This window comes from Filicampus tigris, chromosome 5 (genome assembly GCF_054856515.1).
Source record: "Filicampus tigris isolate MCC_2025a chromosome 5, RoL_Ftig_1.0, whole genome shotgun sequence".
Taxonomy (NCBI): domain Eukaryota; kingdom Metazoa; phylum Chordata; class Actinopteri; order Syngnathiformes; family Syngnathidae; genus Filicampus; species Filicampus tigris.
Window position 1 is genome coordinate 13153623 of NC_141221.1, and position 24096 is coordinate 13177718.

At 39.2% G+C, this 24096-nt stretch overlaps 1 protein-coding gene across 1 annotated transcript in view; it reads left to right on the top strand.

Moving 5' to 3' along the window:
- Positions 1-24096, top strand: part of edil3a (EGF like and discoidin domains 3a) — a 92258-nt gene that overhangs the window by 63958 nt on the left and 4204 nt on the right. The window contains exons 6-8 of the mRNA XM_086031449.1: positions 1066-1210; positions 1317-1501; positions 17867-18022. Coding sequence (XP_085887575.1) covers positions 1066-1210; positions 1317-1501; positions 17867-18022 — 486 coding nt within the window. The remainder of the gene's footprint in view (positions 1-1065; positions 1211-1316; positions 1502-17866; positions 18023-24096) is intronic.

Here is a 24096-nt window from a genome sequence, read left to right on the forward strand (position 1 = left end):
GATTGGTCAGTAATGTGTAAAAATAACACCTACGCATGTGGAAAGACCAATAGTATAGATTTTTGAAAAAATATGAAATTCACCAAAATGTGACTGATGAGATTTTGGCCCGATGCCAGCGATATGCATTAGAACTTTAAACCAATGGTTTAAGTCATTCAATTCACCTTTTGACATTTTTACACAATAATTCATGTTATACATACATACATCAAAAGCCAGAGAAAAGAAATATGTCTTTAACCGGGTTTTAAAAATGGACAGAGAGGTCGCTTGCCTAACAACCAACGGGAGGTCATTCCAGTGGGAAGGACCAGCGATAGAAAAGGCTTGATCCCCTCTGAGGCTCCGCTCGGTCCTCGGCACCTCGACCAGCGCCTGGTCCGCAGACCAGGCAAATTGTAATAACAACTTCAACTACACTGGCTATTTATAGCCGCATAAGGAGAGAAACAAAAAAATAGTGTCAATTTCACCGTTTCCTCACACATCCTGCATTCAAGGACCACCAACAAAACAGGACGACCCCAGTGCAGGTGAAAAACCACCATCAATGAATGATTTAAAACTAACAACAAACAATTCCGGGATTGTACAAGATGGCAACATAGCAAATCTGCAAATGCTGAACTGCAAATAAGCGAGGGTTTACTCTGTCTGTAAATAATGTATAATCATAGCTGATCACCAAGTCATGTTTTCAAGCACATTTTCTCATCAACTAAAAATGCATTACAGTGAATGTGAAGGTTCGGTAAATGTACCATTTCACAGTGCATGAGTCCTTCGATAAGGGAGTGTTGTCAGACTATCAGAAGGAATAGTTATATAATTGGAGCACTAATTTAAAATACACTACTGTTCTTATGAATTACCGGCTCAAATGGTGCAAGAAATTGTCTATTTTTGCCGCACTTGGAGCTCATTGACCTTGAAGGAGAGCAATTTGCTGAGTGTGGAGTAGACACCAGAGACACGCATGATGCCAGACTACTACATAATGGTAAAACCGATCTGTTCCAGCACCCTCGTCACCTCCGTATGTGTTTTCATCCCCCGCGACAGATTTTCAGAGGAAATGTCGACAACAACGCTCCATCGGCCAACTCCTTCACCCCACCCATTGAAGCCCAGTTTGTGCGCATTTATCCCCAAGTGTGCAGAAGGCACTGTACCTTACGCATGGAACTGCTTGGATGTGAGGTAACAGGTGAGTGGGCTGATCACAAACTCAGCTCCTTTATTTGGTATTTACAATGTGTAATATACATTTTGGCCAACACAAAGCAGAGGAAATCAGTTATTGTTGTCTTCAGGTTGCTCTGAACCACTGGGAATGAAGTCGGGTCACGTCCAGGACTACCAGATCACAGCTTCCTCCATCTTCAGGACGCTCAACATGGACATGTTCACTTGGGAGCCTGGAAAAGCCCGTTTGGACAAGCAGGGCAAAGTTAATGCTTGGACTGCAGGACGCAGTGACCAGTCACAGTGGCTGCAGGTAAGGAATGACCAGAGCTCAATTGAAACTGCACTAACACTTAAGTATGTCTAACAGCAAAGGAATGAAATACAGACACACATTTTTGAAAACATTCGCTTGGAGCCACAACATTAGGTGCAATGCATCACCTAATGCAGCAATGTCCAAAATGTTTTGCTCCGGAGGCCGTATACAGAAAAATCAAAGGATGCAAATGTATTAAACAATGTTCCAAATCTATGTTTTTTGAGCATTCTTCAATGCTCCCAGTCTTCCATTGCCCTTGTTATAGCTTTTTGGGACATGTTGCAGGCGTCGGTTTCAAAATGAGATAATATTAGCATAACAAAAAAAAGAAAACATTCATCAGTTTGAACATCAAGGGCCCGATTTTCAGCGTAAAAATGGGAGCATATATCTAGTTTAGCATATTTGTGAATATGGTAGACCGCACTACGCCTCGATAGGCGTTCCAGCGTATTGTATAGCACGCAATTATGTGATCAAAAGTAGACCAGATTTTAGATTACCAAAAAGCAAGTCTAAGTTGTGGCAAAGGTGGTGCAACACAATCTTGGTGGATTTGATCGAGGCGCATGCAGACAGATTGAGCTCTTCGGACGTATGTGATGCATGTCATCGTATATCATTCCTGAATACGACATGGGACAATCCCTCTGAATCACTGTAGAAATCAATTCATTGAGCGAACTATTACCATTAGCATCTTGAAAATATTTTAAATAGCACCACACTGACTGTGCAGCACAACTGTAGGTGGTAGTGGGACGCGGGGGTCACAAACGGACCCACGATTTGGGGTGGAAGGTGGTCTTCAGGTGCCCATCCAAATTTATATAATCCGCAAGTGGAAATCTTCTTGCAGTTCCTTTCAAATGTACTTTACATGCCATGTAGACCATGCAGCTTTCTCTGTGCTGAATTCAAAGGGAATGAGGGGAGCCGTTTCGGCCCTCCCACAATGGCGCAAACGCCCTCTTCTACTTGCATAAGTCCAGCAAAATACCAAAAGGTAGACAACTCCACCCATGCGCACAGTTAGACTGTGCTTTATGCTAAACTTGCACTGGGCACTAAAATAGTATATGTCTTTTTAGTGTATCCAACTTCATTGGAATTGGGGTTCATATTTGCTCGCTGTAAATATATATGCACTTAAACAAGTCTTTGGATTGAGTCGTCTTGATGGACCTTCCCATCCTTCAGCCAGTGTTATCTTGGGCTTCAGCTGAGGTCTATTATCTCCATCAAAGCAGCCATTCATTTGTTTTCATTACAATAAGTGATGGCTGGAAATGTCTCCTAAAATGGGAGCGATATGCCTCTAAGTGAACCATTGCGCCCCGCGCTTTCTGTTTAACAAGCTGAGACGATACGTTTTAGGATTATTGTCAATTTAGCAGCATGCCTTCATTTATATGATCTGTTGTGTTGCCGTTATCCCTTTTAGAAGGCAGAAAACGCTGACTTCCTTTCAAGTGAGCCCCCTGCTCCAAGTTCAATCTGTAAAACCGATAGCGCCGAAGGAATGGCAATGTGGATCATCCTCCTAGGGAATTGAAGATCAGAGTGATTTCTTTGATATATTGGCCTTTCTGCTGTGACTGCCGCTCCATGCATACAGCCTGCCCATGGATGGCACTGTTGGGTTGTCACACCGACTTATCTGGACGTTATTAGATTGGTTGGGCTCTAGTCCGATATGTTTTTGATTACACTGGAAGCTTTTGTTAAGGTTTGAGGTTATGTAAGGGTGTGCGCCGGAGAAACGAGTACTTAGGCTGGCCTCATCCTGACTAGAGAGCTCGGCTGAGCAAAATTGATTGTTGTGGGTAAAAGAAAACTTGCCTCATATTACATGCTGTGCCTACAGGAATCTTTAGACACTATATAGTTGCACTGAGAAAATCGATAGTCACTGACAAGGGCCCTTTTTGCACACAAATACACAACATCAGGCTTCACATTCCTACTTCTACTGCTATTGAACCTGACTAATCAAGTAGTTATCACTCCTGTATGTATTCATTATTCAACCTCAACCCATGAGTTATCTTTGTTGTGCTACCGTTGCAAATAATTGATTCTTAGGCACGTTACGAAATTCGTTTCAACCTTACAAATTAATGAAATAAATCATCCTTAATGACAAGTTAAGTATTCCAATTAATCAAGGCACCCAGTGCTTTCCCTGCTGTGCACTGTGGGGTAACTGATCCAGCACTAAATAGCAAACCGTATTCCTTGATGCATTCAGTTTAACTTTAATGCGAGAAAAAAAGACATGTTTTTGCTTTGAAATTTTTAAAAACATATCTATAGTTTCTTTACATTCTGTGTCCAGGTGCACGTCTATGGCTTTGCTCGTATAGCCCCTCTTTGCCGTCATTTTACCATCATTGATCATCATGTTTAGATGGGCACTGAACTTGGGTTTCATGTGACTTATGCAAAAGGTCTTGTGACATCTTGTATGATGTCTTCCATGATTATAGCTTTTGCTAGACGCTTTAGGCACTTTTTCCTTTAAATTTGGTTGAATACCAAATCAGAGGACTTTTAGGGAGTTGACTTTGGAGGTGCGGTGTTAGCTTTTGTGTCACACGCTGATGATATTTATATTCGTAATAGGGTAGTGGTCCTTTAATATTTTGTCACTATTTTGTCACTTCTGTCGACTGAAAATGAAATCACAACTGCTCAACGACCAATAATGGCTCAGCTTCAGAAAACAAGTGAACTTTGATTGGTTCACCTGAGCACTGAGCAACTGTGATGTCATTTTCAAGTGACAAAATGGCCGCCCCATTGATGGCCAAAAAGAAACACAATATTAATCAGAATGCTGTGTTTCAACTAGTGGGCCTGCATAGAGCATATTCTTAAAAACAATATGTTTGGGTTGACTTCCGCTTTGAACAACCAAATATTAATTTGTACTATATAATTCATGCATACCTTCAACATGTACTCATTGAAATAGCAATACACCAAACAAAGACAATTGCAGGGTTGGAGCCACTCTAAATTTGCGGAAATTCACTTGAGCTGCGATTACATTTCAGTGATCTTTGGTCAAAGTTCTGTTCTCCCAGTTGAATGAATAATTTGATTACAAGTGTAAAAGATATCTGAGGTGACCTGATGATTATAGTGGGAGTTAACGATATATTTATCCTGATTATGACAACTAGATCAAATAGAATAGTATTCTCAGCAAAAACGTCTCATAGCGTAAACAACAATGAAATCCTGCACCTTATTTTTGTCCATGATGGTTAACGGAGACTTCATACATGTGATTAGATATTTGAACATAATCATTTGGTGAAACGCTGATCTCGCCTTTCGGTGAACGAAAACAGTGTTAAAATTGACGGTGCCAAGAAGCTCTAAAACGTTCAACAGACGTGAAGAAGCATGCCTGTTTGGGATTTGTCCAAGGTGGAATTATTTCAGGCTGCGAGGAAAAGAAATCATCGTTCAAGATGTTTTAAAGAGGGAAGCTGAAGCTTGTCAGACTGAGCTGCCAAATGCTCCAGCTGGTCTGAGCAGATTAGTTTATTATCCACTCGAACACCTCTTTACTGCTTTCAACTTTCTTAGTGTCCCTGTTATGTGTTCCCTGTTTTACAGTCTTGTGCTATGAAACAACTTTTTTTTACACCCACTTTATCATCTTTTACATCCAACATCTATCATCTTTGTTTTTTAAAGTAGCTTTGTCAGTAGGCACTTGTTAGGCCAGATTGCTAGAAGGGAATGTTAGCACCCTCACAGATCCAGCCACTTTCATTATATTCAGCTGTATAAAAGTTAAGCACGTCTTCTCACATTCTTACGAATCCCATGTGGAAACATCAAAAGAAAGATAAAGTCTAAGAGTGGTTAATTGCCATGTTTAAACTTTGTAAACAACAATAAACTGAACCATTTAAAGCAGATCTGCTGTGCGTTTGCAGTTTTCAGTGTCATTAACATCTGCTGTTCACACAGAAATTTTGTTTCTTTATTGAAAATCTTGAACACCTCTTCTCTGCTGCAGCAATAAGGGCATATATCACGGCATATACCAGTGATTGCTCAGAGACCGCCAGGCATGCTGCGGGAGGTTATCTAATTCCACTTAATTCGTTAATAAGGTATCTATCCATCTATCCTTGGCATCCTCAGGCAGAACCATTACATGCTCGTCCACTAAATGGCTGACGATACAATTAACCTGCGTATCTACCCGTTGCCATTCGCACAACAGAATAGTAGTTCTGTGTTCAACTAAACAGGCCCAGATTTCACAATGAGTGAGTATTAATTGTCCTCTGAATATAGCTAAACTGCATGTTTGCTCACTGTAAAAGATTACACATGCTGGTGGCAACATGTGTAAAAGTGGTAGAGAAAGGGGTTTACACTTTAAAGTGGAAGTCAACCCAAACATATTTTTTTCAAGAATATTTTCTATGCAGGCCCACTAGTTGAAACACGGCATTCTGATTTATGTTGCGTTTGTGGAATATGAGCTAATCAGCAAAACCCACCCGTTTTAGCCATCTCAGGGGGCAGCCATTTTGTCACTTCTGTTGACTGAAAATGACATCACAGATGCTCAGGGCTCAGATAACGACGAATCACCAAAAATCGCAAATAAAGAATTTGAAGAAAGGTCAATTTAAATAAGACCAGGCGGAAAATATAACCATAAGTGTTGCTTTGTAGTTGTATGACCTAATATAATCATTAGGTTAATTCTGTTCATCCCAAATATGTCCCTATAATGATGAAATTCCGAATGCACTTTGCAATATGCGTGACTTGACATACTCTAAAACTTAAAATAAAAAAATAAAAAAATAAAATCTGTGTGTAAGTAGTCTCTAAAGCAGCAGCCAAGCAGAGCCTCAGAGGGGATCGAGCCTTTTCTGTTGCTGGTCCTTCCCTCTGGAATGACCTCCCATTGGTTGTTAGGCAAGCCCCCTCTCTGTCCATTTTTAAAACCCGGTTGAAGACACATTTCCTTTCTCGGGCTTTTGATCAGACCTGATATTTTCGTCTCTTTTCCGGTGTCAATTGTATATAGTGTTTTATGTCAATTTATTGGCTTCATTATTTATATTTGTATTTATATTGTATGTATTATTTATTTATATCTATATTTATGAATATGTGTATCACAGCCTTTTATTGTTTTTTTTTAATTTATTGTATTGTTTGTAAAGTGCTTCGTTACAGCTCTAGCTGTTATGAAATGCGCTATATAAATAAAATTGTATTGTATTGGATTGTATTTCGTTCAATTAGTTAGACTTAGACAGATGTTTGTTTCATCCATCCACTGAGGAAGGATATCAAAAATTAAAGTGGATTCTGATTAAGTTAAATAGCAATGATCATGTGATATCGTTCGAGAACAAGAGCCTACTTCTTTGTAGACTCATAAGCAAATATCATCTTACTGAGCCGTTGTCTGACTTCAAGCTTGATTCTGCACCCCCCCCAAAAAAAAAGAAAATTAAAAAAAAAACCTTGCATTTATTGATCTAGTTGGACAGAGATAAAGGTATTTTTCCCTTCTGATCTGCCTCGCCAACATTCTCATCATATTACAGTCAATGCATTTTTGTATTCTACTGGCTGCTCATTATTTTACCATTGTTTGTATTTGTCTCATTACACCTTTCTCATTCTGTTTTATTGCAAATCATATACTATTAAGTCATGATTGTTTTGTCATGAATTCAGTTCTATGTAATCATGTGCCTGATTTGCAGATGACAAGATACACTTCAGTTGCATCTATTTGTTTATTTATCTTTGTAGTAGGCCTGAACCCAAAACAACATTTTTGAGCAAAATTATTCATTAGCGAATGGCAAACAAAAAAACTGGGGAAAGTGGCCCATGGCAACTCCACATATTCATACAACATTAAACACTAACGACTAATTTTGCTAAAGCAGTCCTTTGTGTGGTGTAAGAAATAACTCCCAATCTTGCACTGGAATGAAATCAATATTTAGATAGCTTCATTAGTGGAAGCTGTTGTTGCGCTCCTTGTTTTATGTCTTTTTATGACTTTATCTGAACAGGATGGAAATAATATATATTTTTATAATTGTTTTATTGATTTATGCAGCATCTGTGAACAAAACAATGTGTGGCTTGACAGCATATAATCAACTGCTCACTTCAGTCAGACAAGTTTCCTAAACCCCTGAAAGTAGCCGCCGTCAAGCCCCTTCTAAAACAGACAGCGCTGGATTTCTCCTTGTTAGCATATTATAGGCCCATTTCAAAGCTTCCCTTCTTAACCAAGATTGTCGAGAAAGTGGTTTTTAATCAACTCACCAAGTTCTTGAACTCAAACTGACTTTTTGATCAATTCCGATCAGGATTGCGACAACTGTGCAGGAACAGCTCTAATTATGCTTTTTACGTTTTCTGTCAATGTGTTTAATTAAATGGTGTCAATGAACGTTCTTTTGTTCATTTTTGTAAGATACTTTTGTTTTCTCTGCTTTGCTTCTGAATGTCGTTAACTAAATGCTTTTAGGTGTTTTTGCATGTGTGAAGCACATTGAGTTGCCTCATGTATGAAATGTGATATATATATATATATATATATATATATATATATATATATATATATATATATATATATAAAAAACTGCCTTGCCTAGGCCTCTTTCATATGTGCATATAAATTGGATATGTAGCAAATGTGTCTGCCGTATGAACACTCATCCATACACATCCAACCTATAAGTTATAAAAAGCCCAATATGCCCTCAGTGTGGGCAGGGATAGTGCTTGGGAGACTACTGACGATTATCCGTGAACCTGCAATGTTGTTTAAAGTAATAGTGTTGACTTTATATTTAACGTTAATTTCATCTGACTTAGAACAGGAAGCACAAAGTTCGTATCAGACTGAGCGGAGAAGGTTTGCAAGTGTTACACAGTGAATGTTTTGGGGTTTTTTTGCGTACCAACGTACACATGCAATGTATGTGTCCATTATTATTAGGCTCCGTGGACTGGTATTGTGGTCGTTATCATTAAAGTACAGATGGGATGAAAAGCAACACTTGAAAGCATGTTACCCACGTAGAGACTTTACCATTAGTCAGGTGCTGATTTATTTTGACCATGTTCTGTAAACATAATACAAATTTGCAGTGACAAATGTTATGCAATTTGGCAAAGTGGTGCTACAAAGGAATATTTTTAGGGAAATATGTTTAGCATAGAATATAAATTGGTGTTTTAACTGCCCTTGGTATTGCTGCCTGTGTTTGAAGAATCTAAACATGCACGTTGTACGTTTTATTATATTATGGTATTATTGCCGTATTGTATAATCCTCTTCATTATACTTTTTTTCTCTTCTGTTATATTCAATTTCTCTGCAGCTAGTATGTTGATTCAATTAGCTACCAAATTAAATTACCAAATATATGGTGACTCCATCTGCTTCCTTGACTCACTTACGGGAGGAGGTTTTAAGCATCCCCTGCCTCCAATTAAACATTCTGTATGTCGCTGCTGGCGCCTGTGTACCTTCTCATTATCGGTGGACGCCATCTTATCTTCCCACAACACATCCATTGCATGCCTCCATCCCACACTCGCTCTCTACCTTCCCTTTGCCGACTCCCAACGAACTTCGTATGCACGTATCTGTTTTATCTTGTGATGATGGATTCTTCAGCAGCTCTTGCTGTAAGTGCGGAATCTGCCAGAACTGTAGAGTGCAGTGACCTGAACTCAAATTAATTTTGCAAGTGAATTTTGTCCTTTAAGTGGTTAATGACTCTACCCACCATTCACCTTTGTACATTTCAACATCCTTGTGTATCATGCATAAAACATGCTACAGTGAACTCCAGCTATAACTCTAGGGATGGGAATAATTCCTTATAGATGCCATAGTAAATATATTCGAGCACTTAAAACAGAGAGGATCAGAAAAGAAGAACACACAAACATTCTGTTTGGATTGGTTTATTTATTGTGACAACATAGATAAAGAATGATCGGCAAAGCAACAACACCTTGCATGTGGCATGCACACAACTATTAAACCATGTTTACACAAATGACTGAATTCAGTAGTTAAAACAGAGGTGGACATTCCGTCAGACTGACTGACTTCTTAAAAATGACTGACGGAAGTGGATTTTCGTCCGTCAGTGTAATCATCACTAACCGCGTCAGTCAGTGACGGACTGATGGACCGTGACTGACGGATGACCGTTTTGCTGACTTTTTGGGGGATTGGGGGCAACGCACTGACGGACCGACAGACTTCTGATGCACTTAACTGACGGACGAACTGACCAACTGTCAAATGCAATTCGGTTCGTCACGAAAAATAACAGACTTACAAATGACAGATGGATACCCAGGCCCCTGACGGATGACGAGTGACGGACCAGCAAAATGTAGTCATTCAACACAAATAAACCAGCCTCACATGAGGCTCATCAATATTATTAGTTAGCATGCTAGCCTAAATAAAATGCTAGCTCTACACATGGGTAAATAAATGCACAGTAACATTTCACTCAAACAGTATAAATCATTCAACTCACTTTTAGGCTGACAGCAAAGTAACAGCAACGTAGACGTCATTGACTATTAGCGGCATCGGGAGGAAAGCAAAAACATTCAAAGACCACCAACAAAACAGGACATCTCAAAAGCAGATGAAATGCAAGTAACACAATTAGGTGACTTTGTGAATGCAAATGTGCGTTTTCACTGTACATGCGACAGATACAGCTACTTATCCAATATCCATAATGATCCGAATCCATGCCGACTGCAGAGATATTTTAAATGTATTTGCAGCACACCTTTCTTTGCGAGTGTAGTAGGCTATGTGTGGTTGTGTGTGGTACAGATTAGATTCTAGACAAGGACACACATTGGGACAGACTCCTTATTGCTAATACCGTCACTGTGTCCATCACATGCTCAGTCACACTAAACATTTGGAAAAGAGTGAAACCTACCGGGTCTTGCTCACAGGCAAGATCAATGCTATTTTTCATCTTCACTCATACTGACACACTATGAAAGTCACAGATGTTGTTCTCCTTGCCTGTGAGAGCTTTAAATGACCCACGGCATCATGGTTGATTTCCTTCCTGTTGGTGTTGCCATGGCCAATTCCCTTCATCTGTTCCTGCAGCCATTTCGAGTAAACTTGACAAGCTGAACTGAGGCTCCATCTGTGTTGCCGCAGTCATCTTAAAGTGGCTAGCAATATCAAAGTGCTGAAAAGTGTTGTTGAAAAAAATCTAAATTCAATTTTAGAAGAGTGTGCATGTTGTATTATTTTTGGTCTGGTCACAAAAGGGAAAACTAGGAGGACAGTAATTGCATGGTCTTAATGTTGTTGTTGTAAGTCTTATCCAAATTATAATGACACATCATGTAATACAAAACATTAATCGATGGCAAAAAGCCTGCTTATCAAAAGAGTTGTGACCAAGAACAAGCATACACTGTACTGTTCATTTTCCCTACAAATATGAGTCTTTTAATGCAATTAATGTGGAAATAACTAAAGATGTCCTTCATGGGGTGCTTTGCATTTTGAAACAATATGAGTCTTACTAATGCTCCTTTGTAGACGCTATCCACCTTCCATGTCACTTTGTATTGCCAAGGCAACACTAACAGTTGTGGATGCAACATTATGGTATGCGTAACATGACACACTAAACAGATCGGCGTGATGATGACGCTTGACTAAATATGCAGTGAGTCACAATTTTAATTGAAGCTCTTTATCGAGCGTATGGTAAATTAAACGTCAGGCAAAATGCATATCATGCGCCACACTGTCAAGAAATAGAACCATGTGATTTATCCCAGCTAATCAGACGTGAATGGTTTTACATACGTAGCGTATAATGATGGGAAGTAATACACAAATATATCAACGGATCTAATTATTCAACATATTGTCGCTGTCCTGTTAAAAACACTTATGTCCATGTTTTTCTTTTTCTTTTTATGTTAATGGGGTTTCCGCGTTACAGACATCCCATAACGTGAACAGTAAAATGTATAATCTGGATTAGAACTGTGACTGTTTATGCAGAATCGAAAACACTATCAAGAAAACCTGCTGCGACCAACCAGTCAACCAGTTCTGATTGTCAATTTTACCATGATTGTTGGAAGGAAGCCATTTTAAAATCATTTAGCTTATCAGTAATTAATGGCTATTTAAAAAATTCTAGGCACACAGTGAAGAAAAATACGTGTGGTCTGAATAACAGATACTCCGAAATAATGCCAACTGCAGAATTGCTCCATCCATTGTAGTGGCATATAAGAGGGATCGGTCGGGTTGGAGAGGATGAGGGAGCTGCTGCCTAATGCATAGTGATGTCCGTGCCATGTAAAACTGTTTGTGTGCTTGCCACCATTCGCCACTGTGCTTTCCCCCTCATGTTTTATCCCTTTACAATTTTGGCTATGAGATGTGCCTCTTGGCCAACCAACCAGCTGACTTCATTGTAATGTACTGCCAAAACGAGTCATGCTGCTACAGTTTGTAACATACTTCCACCCTCTTGTCAGTACCGCTCATTCTATATTGAGATCTTCCTTGTAGTCACATTCCACATTTGGCTGTCGTTCCGATGTCACATTTTTCAAAGACAGTATTTCAGACGTGGTCAGGCTGGTCACAGTGGTGCTTAGTGTTGCTATATGTGGATTGTAATTAAGACGCATACAACAAGTGCTAAAAACCTTTAAAACAATTCAATTGTTTATTTTGTATGTACTTAAAAATAAAAAAGGAATAAAAGCTAGTTATCCAGTGCAAAATACATCTTCGAGAACTGTCCAACAACTTATGACAGTCTTACCAATGAGGATGTGAAATGACATGCTGTAAAAATCAGTTTGGGCATTTTCTGTGCCTGGATTCAAAGTTCACTTATAAAGTGGGAAATTAACCCAAACACATTGTTTTCAAGAAATATGTTCCCAGCAGGCCCACTAGTTGAAACACGGCATTCTGATTAATATTGTGTTTGTGGTATATGAGTTAAGCAGAAAATACACCCCTTTTTAGCTATCTCTGGGGGCCGCCATTTTGTCTCTTCCATTGACTGAAAATGACATCACGACTGCTCAGGGCTCAGGTAACGACCAATCACGGCTCAGCTTCAAAAAACTGGTGATCCGTGATTGGTTGTTACCTGAGCCCTGAGCAGTGGTGATGTCATTTTCAGTCAACAGAAGTGTCAAAATGGCCGCCCCCAGAGTTGGCTAAAAATGGGTGGATTAATAACTCTTATTCTACAAACGCAAATATTTATCGGAATGCCTTGTTTCAACTAGTGGGCTTGCATAGAACATATTCTTGAAAAGAATGTTTGGGTTGGGCTGATGGTGTAGTGGTACACTCGCCTGAGTTGTATGCGGGCAGCATGGGATCGGTTCCCGCTCAGTGAGGGTGTCTGTGTGTATGCCCTGCGACTGGCTGGCGACCAGTTCAGGGTGTAGTTTGCCTTTCGCCCATAGTCAGCTGGGATAGGCTCCAACACCTCCCCGCGGCCCTGTACAGGATAAGCGATGTGGAAGATGACACATGACACATGTTTGGGTTGAACAGCTTTTGTTTTTTGTTTTATTAGTTGTAAAATACAGTATGACATTTTATCCCGTTTACTGAGACAACTTACACAATTGTAGTTTGTTTAAATTCTGTCTTTGATTGTTTACAACTCTGCACGGACACAAAGTATAAAAATGACATGAACACAAAATATATACCAGTACCTGAGACTTTGGTTTTTATCTGGTGCACATTTCGTTAACATATGATGTATTGATTCCAAGAAATATGTATGAGTGTAAAAAGTGTGACATCAAGCTCCTGTCTCCCTTATCTAATTTGATTCTCTGAAATCCTCCCCAATTTAAGTGTATTCCTCAACGCTTTGTGCTATTGCCGAGATCAATTAAATAACTTATCATTTTTCCATCGTTGTGATTTTCTCCCTGTGCATGTAAATGAGAAATTATCCCAAAAGAAGCCACAAACGGTGTACCCTCTTTAAAAATGATATTTCAGTGTGGTGGTGATCAGGTCGTTAGCTGTTTAGAGAACATGTTTTGTTTTTTTCAATAGCTATTAATCATGACCTTCCCTGCTTTTCGGTTTGATTCGTTATTATGCTTTTTGTCCACCATGGGCTGAACTAATGAAGGAGCACAGACTGCTTGTTTGCCACAGCACTAAGGCAGACAAAATCCATTCATTATGTTTCTGGCTAATCTGTTTCAGTTGATTTGATTGATCAAACTGCACGTTGAGCAATACAGACAATTAGGAAATTAATGATTCCTCGATGTCTTGCAGTTTTAGGATTGTGTATTTTATTTTATTTTCTTCTATCTTAAAGCAATTATATTTTCACACCGAGGTATCCTCCAGCAGTATAAAGATGAAGAGCCGACAACATGCGGGGACGTACGGGGACCAAAATTTAGGCCGGGAACATTCGTACGATGGGGAGTTGTTGGGGGTGCGTACGGCAGACGGTGGTGCGCCGAAATATAATCATCGTCCGTGGGTTCCACCGGCCCTGAAATGGACCGGCCGTTCGGCCTGACAACATGTACGTGAGGTTAACAAGACTCTAAATTGCTCATATGCATGAATTTGTGTGTTCTTTGTTTTCTGTATCATTGTCAGGCATATACACTCTAAAACAGTTGGGTTAAAAATAACACAATTTTGGCACAAAATGGACGGATACACAACTTGGGTGAGTTTGACCCACTTTCTTGCATTGTTTTGTACAAAACAGCCCATTTTTCCGGGTTGTTATGTACAAAACTATCCAGTTTTGGGGTTGTTTTCTGCAAAAACAACCAAGAAAGTTGGGTCAAATTGATCCAAGTTATGAATCAGACTATTTTTGACCCAAAATTGTGTTATTTTTAACCCAACTGTTTTTAGAGTCTAATTACACCATAGTGTACCCTTGCCAGACTTGCCAGATCTGTTCTGTTCGACAATGATCTGGAAAATAAAAAACATTCATGACATCATAACATCGCATCCAGACTATTGTAACTGTAAGTACTTTGGTGGTGTTTTGAATGTCTTAACCTTCGTTCATCTGAATTTAAATGTTAGTCTCTTGGTGCCATTTTAGTTTCAACCTCTGATTTGCTACTGTATCTGTTATGTCTATTCACTTTTATCTTGAACTGCTTTTTTTCTTAACAAATGAATTATGTACAACACTTTGGTTTGGTGCAAGCTGTGTTTAAACGTGCTCTATAAATAAACTTCACTTACTCCATCTCACTCTAAGTCAGCTGGGGGAGCCCATGGTTGCACTGTACGTATGGATGCCGTTTTCCAGGCTGCCTGTTTCGATAAATCATGAGAATTTTTTTTTTTTTTTTTTTTTTACAAGTCCTTGTCAGTTTTAAGCAATGTTTATACCCTGTTTGTGGAGTTGATGGTCCATAGCATCATCTCTTTCATGCTACACTGACTTTAGTGCGCAGACAACTCTGAACTTTGCACTGTGACTTTGTGGAGAACATGCATCTCTTGCACACACACGCACACATTTAGCCGCAGGCTAAGAAGACTGAAGTGAAGCTCCACCACATAAAGTTTAAGCAGCATAGCTGGAGAGATGCTGTCAGCAATATGCTCTGCATGTATGCATGTGCTGTATTTTTAAGATAGGGAAAAGCAGGCTGCTCTGACTGCCCTCACTGCATTAATCTATTTTGCAGCGGCAAAGCTACTTCTAATAGGGACACAAAGCCCACCAAATCTCATGCTAATGAGCAGATGAGCATTCTTCGGTTCAAGTGTACAAATGTTGATTCTTTTCCTTCTGCCAGTAAAATTACTGTCATTTCTGCTTTTGTAACAATGTTGGTAACAAACATTCAAAGCGCACGGATCATATTTTCTCATTTTTCACTCATGCGGGAAACATGAAATGGATTCCTCTCGACTGTATTTAGTGATTTCTACAAGCTCTACCCAACACAGGTTATTAGGTTGAATGAAGACTGAGGAGGAGGGAGCAACAGCCTTGCTCTAACAATCTTATCTCGCTCACAAATGGAGTTTTGCCATCAAAGGGCCGAGCGCTACTGTTGCAAAAGGTGCTTTGGATTATCTGACCACTAACTCTGACAACAATTACACGTTCTAATTCAAGCGCGGCTTTGTTTGAACGCCAGTTTCGATTGTTTGGTTAGAATAACATCAGATCAACGGGTGTGACTGAAACTGAAGCAAAGTGAGCGTCCCCGCTATTTGTGTTCAGTAAGTCTGTTCAGATGTTTGGATTTCAACTTACATCTGGGTGATCAGATGCCAAGAGAACAGCTCTGTGTTGGAATGCGTCTCCACGCTCTACTGACGTTTGACGTCTGACGTTTTGGGCTTGGATCCACTCTCTTGCTCTGCATACAAATAAATACAAACATTGTTTGCAAAGATCAAATGCACTGTCATTTTTAATTGAGGAGAGGCTGAAAAACGTCCAGCCTGTCAAATCAATCTCAGCCCTGTGAGCTGCTTTCTGAATTCAAATTAATATTTGTATTTATAAAGATCAGATGGAAATTGAATGAAGAAAATGCAAAATAGGCAATATTGTAATGTTGCAAGCCAAATGTTGTTGCTCAAGAAGACAGACTACCCGTAATATCTTGCTCCGACTGTTGTAACGTTTAGATACTACAACATTGATTATTTAAGGTAAACACGTGTAAGAACACTTTGTTAGCCGATTATAAATGTTCTGCGAAATGGATGAACTCCGCTCGGGTGGCAACGGAGGCTGCCGCCCCGCGTTTCTTCTTCATCTCTCATCTACTTATATGCTCCTTTTACATAGTGCTTCCTAGTCTTCGGACTGAGACGCAACATCAATAAAATGCCCTATGTTACAGATGTCAGTAGTGACAAGTTGTTACTCTAAAAAGTCACGTTTCAGTAAAATGTATGCCATGTTCAAGAAAAGTTTTTTTTTTTTTTTTTGGGCATTTTCATCACAATTGTAAGACAATGGCATTATGACATACGAGATCTCAGTATTGCCGAGTACTTGAATTGGAGGTGTTTTGTCACGGTCATTTTAGTAAGCTTCATAGTAATGCCCTTTAAATGTTTTGAAATGTTGTATTTTTCATCATGTAAAGCTCATGCTCAGTCTGAAAAAGTGTTATTCCTACTGATGTTATCAATCTAGGATTTAGGTTACTGGTATTGCTCAGAGTGATAGGTTGATGGCATGAACCGGGCCTGTGTATACATGTCTGTCGGGACCAAGGTCTTTTCCTTTTTGTTTTCACCGGCTGTGTTTAAGTAAGCTCTAAAATTCACCTCACAGTCGAGGGGGCGAGAGGGAGTCTCTTAAGCAAGTGTTCAAAAGTCTTGAGAGGAAAACAGCGGGACTTGGCTCATTCACTGCACTGCATATTTTATAAATATATATTTCATATTATGTAGGCTATTTTGGGAAAAGAAAATGCAGTGTGGTGTTCGAATAGTTACCGTGGTGTTCAGTGTAACGCCAGGAGGCGGAGCCTCTCTTAATATATTATGAAAAGGCTTTATTTTTAATATACACTGGGTGTGGTTTAGTCCTGTCAGCGTGCTGTGATCCGGATTATGTAGGCTAAGACAATTAGTTTGATGTATGTTTCCTCACTGTGTATATTCAGCAAAAGGACTGCTCACCTTTGTAGCGCTTCTACTCTCTGAGTTTCTAAATTTGTCAGCTTCGTCCCATGTGACATCAATTGCTGAGTTGCAACTTCTGTGTGATCAGAGAAAAAAAATTGGTATTTTTTTTAGGATAACGCTGTATTAAATCACACTTGAAATTGGAGTCTTTATGTAATTCTGAATGTATGCCTCAAAGTACTTTTTTCCAAAATACTAAATTACATTAGTAAAAGTAACATAAGTGATCATTGTAGGCTAACGAACACTCAGTCGTCAATAAAATAATGTTTTTACTTTCAAGCCATAAGCACGGTAACATTTCAGTTGGTTGTAACAAATAAGAACCTACTATTTGAAATGAAGCCCAAATCACAAGCTTGACTGCTTAGTCAAGCTTGTGAACTTGCCCCTGCTTTTCAATATCTGTGAATAATGAAAGCAACTCCCCGCGCCCAGGTTTCTATTCAATACTTTCTGTCATTGCGTGAAAAAAAAATGACACTCGGACATGCTAGAATTATATTCATCTAATCTTGTCAGCATTTTTCAACTCTGATTCATTTGCAAACTTATTTCCTGGCTCTTCTTTTCCCACTCTCTTACTTGGCATTTTTCAGGTGGACTTGCTGGTGCCTACCAAGATCACGGGTATCATTACCCAGGGAGCTAAAGACTTCGGCCACGTGCAGTTTGTCGGCTCGTACAAATTGGCATACAGTAATGATGGAGAGCGGTGGAAAATATACCAAGATGAGAAGCAAGGAAAGGACAAGGTATGTAGCGTTAACCCCCAAGATGCCCCATCTTGTGCATAACGCACACATACATAGGGAAAAAGTCATATGCATACATATGTGCATATACTTATATGTATGTTTATGCGCATACGTATGTATTAGGGGTGTAACGGTTTTTGTATTCATCCCGAACCGTTTCGTTGCGGGTTTCACGGTTCAGTGCATGCAGTCATGCGACGATGGGGGTAAAAAAAAAAAAAAGGTCAACGCCTGATGCTGCATTCACTTATTGACTTATTGCTGTACCGAACCCATACCGAACCGTGACCCCCATATATATATATATATATATATATATATATATATATATATATATATATATATATGTGTATATATATATATATATATATATATATATATATATATATATATATATATATATGTATATATATATATATATTTTTTTTTTTTTTTTATTATTATTTTTTTTTTTATTACATCATTAAAGATGGTTCCATTCCAGATGAAGAGAAAAAGCCTGAAAAATAAAACAGAAAAAAAGAAGTGTGAAGCTGATTAAAATGCCAAATATCAATTTTGGACCTTGCCTGAGTCTCCTTCCCACTTCGACATCTCGTCTTCCAGGCCTCAGACTGACCTAGCTCGGATTGCCTCTCTGCTTTAGGATCAGATAAGACTGTTGTGTCAACCAAGCTTGAACAGTTCTGTTCAGAAAATCTTGTTTACGGCCCTTCAGCAGAGTACACATGTCCCCTCCAATCGGCCTCGACATCAGAGGCAGTGGGGGCTGCAATCGCCTCTCTGTTGATATGAGGAGAGCTGCAGCCGGAACTAAAAACCTTTGTCTTTCACTTGCTGTCGGCAAGTAGGCCACTGTTTACTTTTCTCACTCTCCCTGTTACTGACAGATAAACACTGCCTCTTCTGATTATTTGTGGCTGGGGGACACTGTGGCGATAGAAAATCTGGAGCCTTTTGAAGACCTTACCACATTGAGCAAATTGAAATTAGTATGTGTTATCATTTGGGGTGCAAAGGTGTGAAAGTTTCCGGTAAATTTAAGTTGGGGAAGTCTGGAAGTACTGTAGTTCAAATAAAAAGAATATAAACATTTTCTTTTGTCGTAAGCAGACATCCAGGTAAAATAGAATGCTCTCCTTGGAACATTACAGTATCTTAATTGCTTCATTTTTTTTAATTCAGATGAGCGGTGCAATATGCGGTATATTTTCCAGTCGAAGTTGATAGACGGAAACGCTCGCGGAAGCATGTTTAAAATGATAGGCGGACTAGCCTATAGGCGATTACTGTTTGGTCTGGCCTCACAAAACGCGGACATACGGACACCGGAAGGGTGATAAATGGACCGGCGATAAACTGACCGGGAATTTTTCGTAAAATGGCCACGCTCTGCTCGATTCAGTGTTTGTATTATTTATGCTTTATCCTCTTTCTATCCTCTTTGGCTCATTTGCTATAAATTCATGATGGGTTTTTTTTTGTTGTTATTATTTGTCAAATGTTATATTTTGAGAAACAAATGTTACTTTAAAACATTTTGAGATTTTATTATTAAATAAATGAATATTTATTACCACTAACATGCACACAAAAGTCCCCCAAAAACTAGGAATCAGAACCAAATACCCTAGTGCAAATAGACTGGACTTATATTAACTGTGCCAAAGATGTATGACGTTATGAGATATATTCTTATGCTGCAGCTTTCACTACACAGTAGGACATACACGCACACACATAAACTGATTTGATAAAACTGATGACAATAAATAACGTAATCACATTAGGCCACGTAAATCTTAGGAAAGAGATCTCTTCCTGGCAATGAGGGACTTGCACTGATTTATATAAGCCATTATCTCATGAGGGTGGGGGGTCTCCTGACTTCCTGCTCTCACGAGATACGGAGGTACGACCCAGCATTGATGTTCCTACTTGACCGTAATGTTTGTCCTGTATTTGTTGTATCAAATACTCAAAGACAAGTTTGGTGTATTGGAATGTCATTTGGATACAACATCACAAGAATCAGGGTGAAGGAACTCCATTGAGGATACTTTTTATCCTGACGAGCCTGCAGGCCAGTCCCTGGGCCTCGTCTAGGAATTCCTTCCACCTTCATCTGTCTACCGACTTTAGGCCGACTTCCCACTTTTGACCTTCACGTTGATCTACGCAATAATGTTTTTATCTCGCTCGGATTTTAAAAACAGATAAAAGCAATTTCTTTCAGTGTATAATCCACCTCCCCCTTGTTGTTTTGGCAATATACTTCAGAGCAAAACAAGGACAGCCAGTCAGCCGGAGTGTGTGCTGTGTATTAGAAGAAGACGGCTTGTTTAGCAGGGCTGCGGAGAATGTCAATCAGTTTGTTCTCAGAGTGAGCCAGGGGACCTTTCACAAGTATGATTCTTCAAGGTGCTTCCCCCCTCAGACGGCTCAAGTTGCTATTAATGCCAGAGGACACATTTGACTGCTGGACTCGTGTGGCTCCTCCTGCCACACCACAATAGTGGACTTGACAGGGATATATAGATAGTGTGTGTGATTGTGTGTGTGTGTGTGTGTGTGTGTGTGTGCGTGCGTGTGCACGTGTGCCTGGCTGTTTGGTTTGGGCACGGTGTCCGATGCTTCTAAGTATTCTTCTCAGCTGCTGCCTTCAGCTCTTGTGTGGCAGCGGCTAAAGGCGGTTAGATGGAGATTTAGAGAGGAGCCTCTGTCAGAATACAGATATCGCAGGCAGCAGCTCACTGGCTCTCATATCAGGATCTCTTTACAGAGTCTTCAGGACACCATGTTTGCCTTTTCTTCACAAGAGACGTGCCACATGGTGACCTTTCCTTAACGATACACTGTATGCTCTCATAACTTAATCAATGTGTTCATCAATGGGGCGTTCTACCTGAATCCTAATTCCAACCAAGACATTTCTGAGAATTTTCGGGCAAGGCCCTGTTTTGTTCCAACACCGCAATAGAGAGGTCAACTACAGTATATATTTTTACTTCCTGCCAGGTTCTCATCTGCAGGCAAGTCATAAATTAATCCCACAATGTAGTTAGTTAGTTTTAGTTCAAAGGAATTGGTATGGCTGGAGATGACACATGAACAGGACAATGCACTTTAATACGTTATGTTCAGATTTAAATGACAAATATTATTTTTTTTTTTGGGAAATGATTTGCTGATTAGTATCAGATAATCTTAACACATCTAGATGAAAATACCACGAAATAAAACCTGGAATGCAAAACGTTTGTCTCATGTTCATCTTTTGATCTGAAACACATATGTCTTTAAACCAAAAGAATTGACCTTGCTGTTCTAATACCTTTGGAGCGGACTGTATAATAACAATTAGAATGCACCCACTAAATGTTTTTTTCACTTGTGTATACTGTAACTTTTGGCCTTGACATCAATATGCTGATACTGAGTGTCATTCAAGTCAATTTTACAGCAGTACGTTGCTATGGCCCGGCAGTTGTAGATCTCACTTTGAGTGGGGTGGTGATGTTTCTGTGCGTTGACTTTTTTTTTTGACATCCCCAGAAATGAAACAAACACTTTGGTGTCTGCCAACAATATTTCAGAAGCTCTGTTTCTCTGTCGTTGGCTTGGCACTGTAAAATATAATCAACGTAACACATTGTGCCGCATGCTGATAGGAATTGTCATCACATCTACACCGCAGTCCTGCCACTGAACTACCCAAGCAACAAATGGAGGCTAAATGAAGTCTGATAATTAATTTATGAATCACTTTGCTTGCAATAAACCTTTAAACAACAGTGCAGGGCCCAACTAATGGCTACAAACACGCAGGATGCAGCATTGCGTTTGTAAGTGCTTAATTGACAGTAGAATGAAGTTTATTAAAAGGAAATTAATCTACGGGGGTAGCTTCATTGAAGGATATGATCAGTCCAATTAAAAACACATGATTATGCACATGTAATTGGAATGTAATGGGACTCACTGTTGTGCAAAATGGAAAAATCAGTGGGCACAATCCAAGCAACCGATGAACAATGGGACATTCTTCAACTCATTTTCATATATATATATATTTTTTTTGCATTTTTGAATACAAATATCATTTGGGGTTTCATTTCATTCTCCTAAAATAAGTCTTGCTCAATTTTAGTATACAATGTGTGCCTGTTACATTTCAAGCATCTCTTACATAACTGGAAAAATGGTTCTAAACTGCAAACCTCTATAGCAATAATGACAAATGGATGATAGCAACTTATAACTCATTGTGTTTGGGATTTAATTGAATGCTCAAATGGCTGATTGAAATCAAATTGGAATATCTATTTTTAGTTTTATACACCAGGCTCCTTCTGTCATTGATTCAGCAAAGTTTTTCCTGACACGTTCAAAGAGAAGGATTCAATTACTGTTGTGGGCCAAAAGTGGAAAGAAATGAACACTTACTGCAACGAATCCAACATTAATTTTAATTCTGTCGAGAAATGATTCCCTTGACAAAAATATGGACCCATTAACAAATCTATGTATTAATTATCCTGAATTAATCATCTATACATTGTCTAGGGTTATGTTAGTCACATGGGTGTTGAGAAAATTACCTTGTATTTAAACTCCGAGTGTTGTTTATTGTAAATGAAGTACAAATAAAACCCCGAAAGACGATTCCAGCATTTATTGGCCCAATTACATATTGTAGTCATTGATCAATAAGCAAATATGTGATAACATATTCATGTAATACAGTTCTTCATTCATCCTGTTTGTTTTTGTGACGTACTGCCATATTTAGTGTGTTTACATCTTAGTGTTTTGATCATGTGCCAGTTGTAGTCTTTCATTATTTTCCCCATATTGATATTCTAATAAATACGAACTGTCACTTTCCTCACACATTCTGTTTCATCATTTCGCTCCTCTAGTGAAACCTTTTTTTCTTACGTGTCACTCTTATCTGTGTAGGAAGGCAGGGTTTGGAGCGGTGGACAAGCAAACAACTTTATATCCTATATGCGGTATATCAGCACTTTTCCCGTGATGTCTGTCACAATTTTATTACCACATTTCAACTCATCTTTAATACAACAATGTTCATGGAAGAGTTTGTCGATCCTGACTTGGATCGATTGGTATATTGACCTCAGAAGGGGGTTACTGTTGGTTGTGACTTATACTTTATTATTAATAGCGCAAAGTTTGTAGCTTAATGTGCATTATGAAATGTGCCTAATGAAGCTGCGTATCCGCCCGGTAGGTATCTTTAATCAGCCTGAGGGAAGACTGAATTTAATCCCTAATTGCAAACCAATTTGCCATCTCTTCTCCGGGGAGCTGCAATCTCCAGTAATCAGGACTGGATGGATGATTTAAAAATAGACACAATAATGCAACTCAAAATTCTTACTCGAAACTGTCTCTGGAACTGCAAACTTTGCTTCCAACTATTGATTGTGGTGTCTGGTAAAGCGGGTGCTTCTCAATGCCAGCGGAGGACTTGTGCGCCTTGGGAAATACTAATGTGTGTCTTATTTAAACCTGCTGGTTAGGTTAAGAGTCCAGGTCGCCCACATTTATTTGCTCTTTGCTCTTATTATCCTTGAGAGACACTGCAAATTCAGAAGTATTCTCACTGAAACATCAGTGCACATTGCATGGACACAGTGTACAAGTTGTCCCCCAAAACTGCTATTAATTATTGATGACTGATACCGATTTTTCCCCAAGCTGGCAGACAAGTGGTAGAATGAACAAGTTGTTTGCAATTGTTTTGACAGCAACCACATTTTGTTATCTATAAGCGAATGAAGGATCTGATGGATAATTAACCTCCTGACCACCTGAGTGGAAACAGTGTGACGGATAAATCAATAACTTGGTCTTGATTGATCCCAACAAGAGATGGTGTAAATTTAGACAGTGAGATGAATGAGAATCAAAGGGCTGAATCTCTCCAGTTAAGGCTGAAATTATTCATACTCTGAACAACCAACGTGACACGTGGCCGGCATCTTTGTGGGATTCAATAGATAAATAAATAAATGGAATCAGCATTTCCAACACCCATAAAGTCC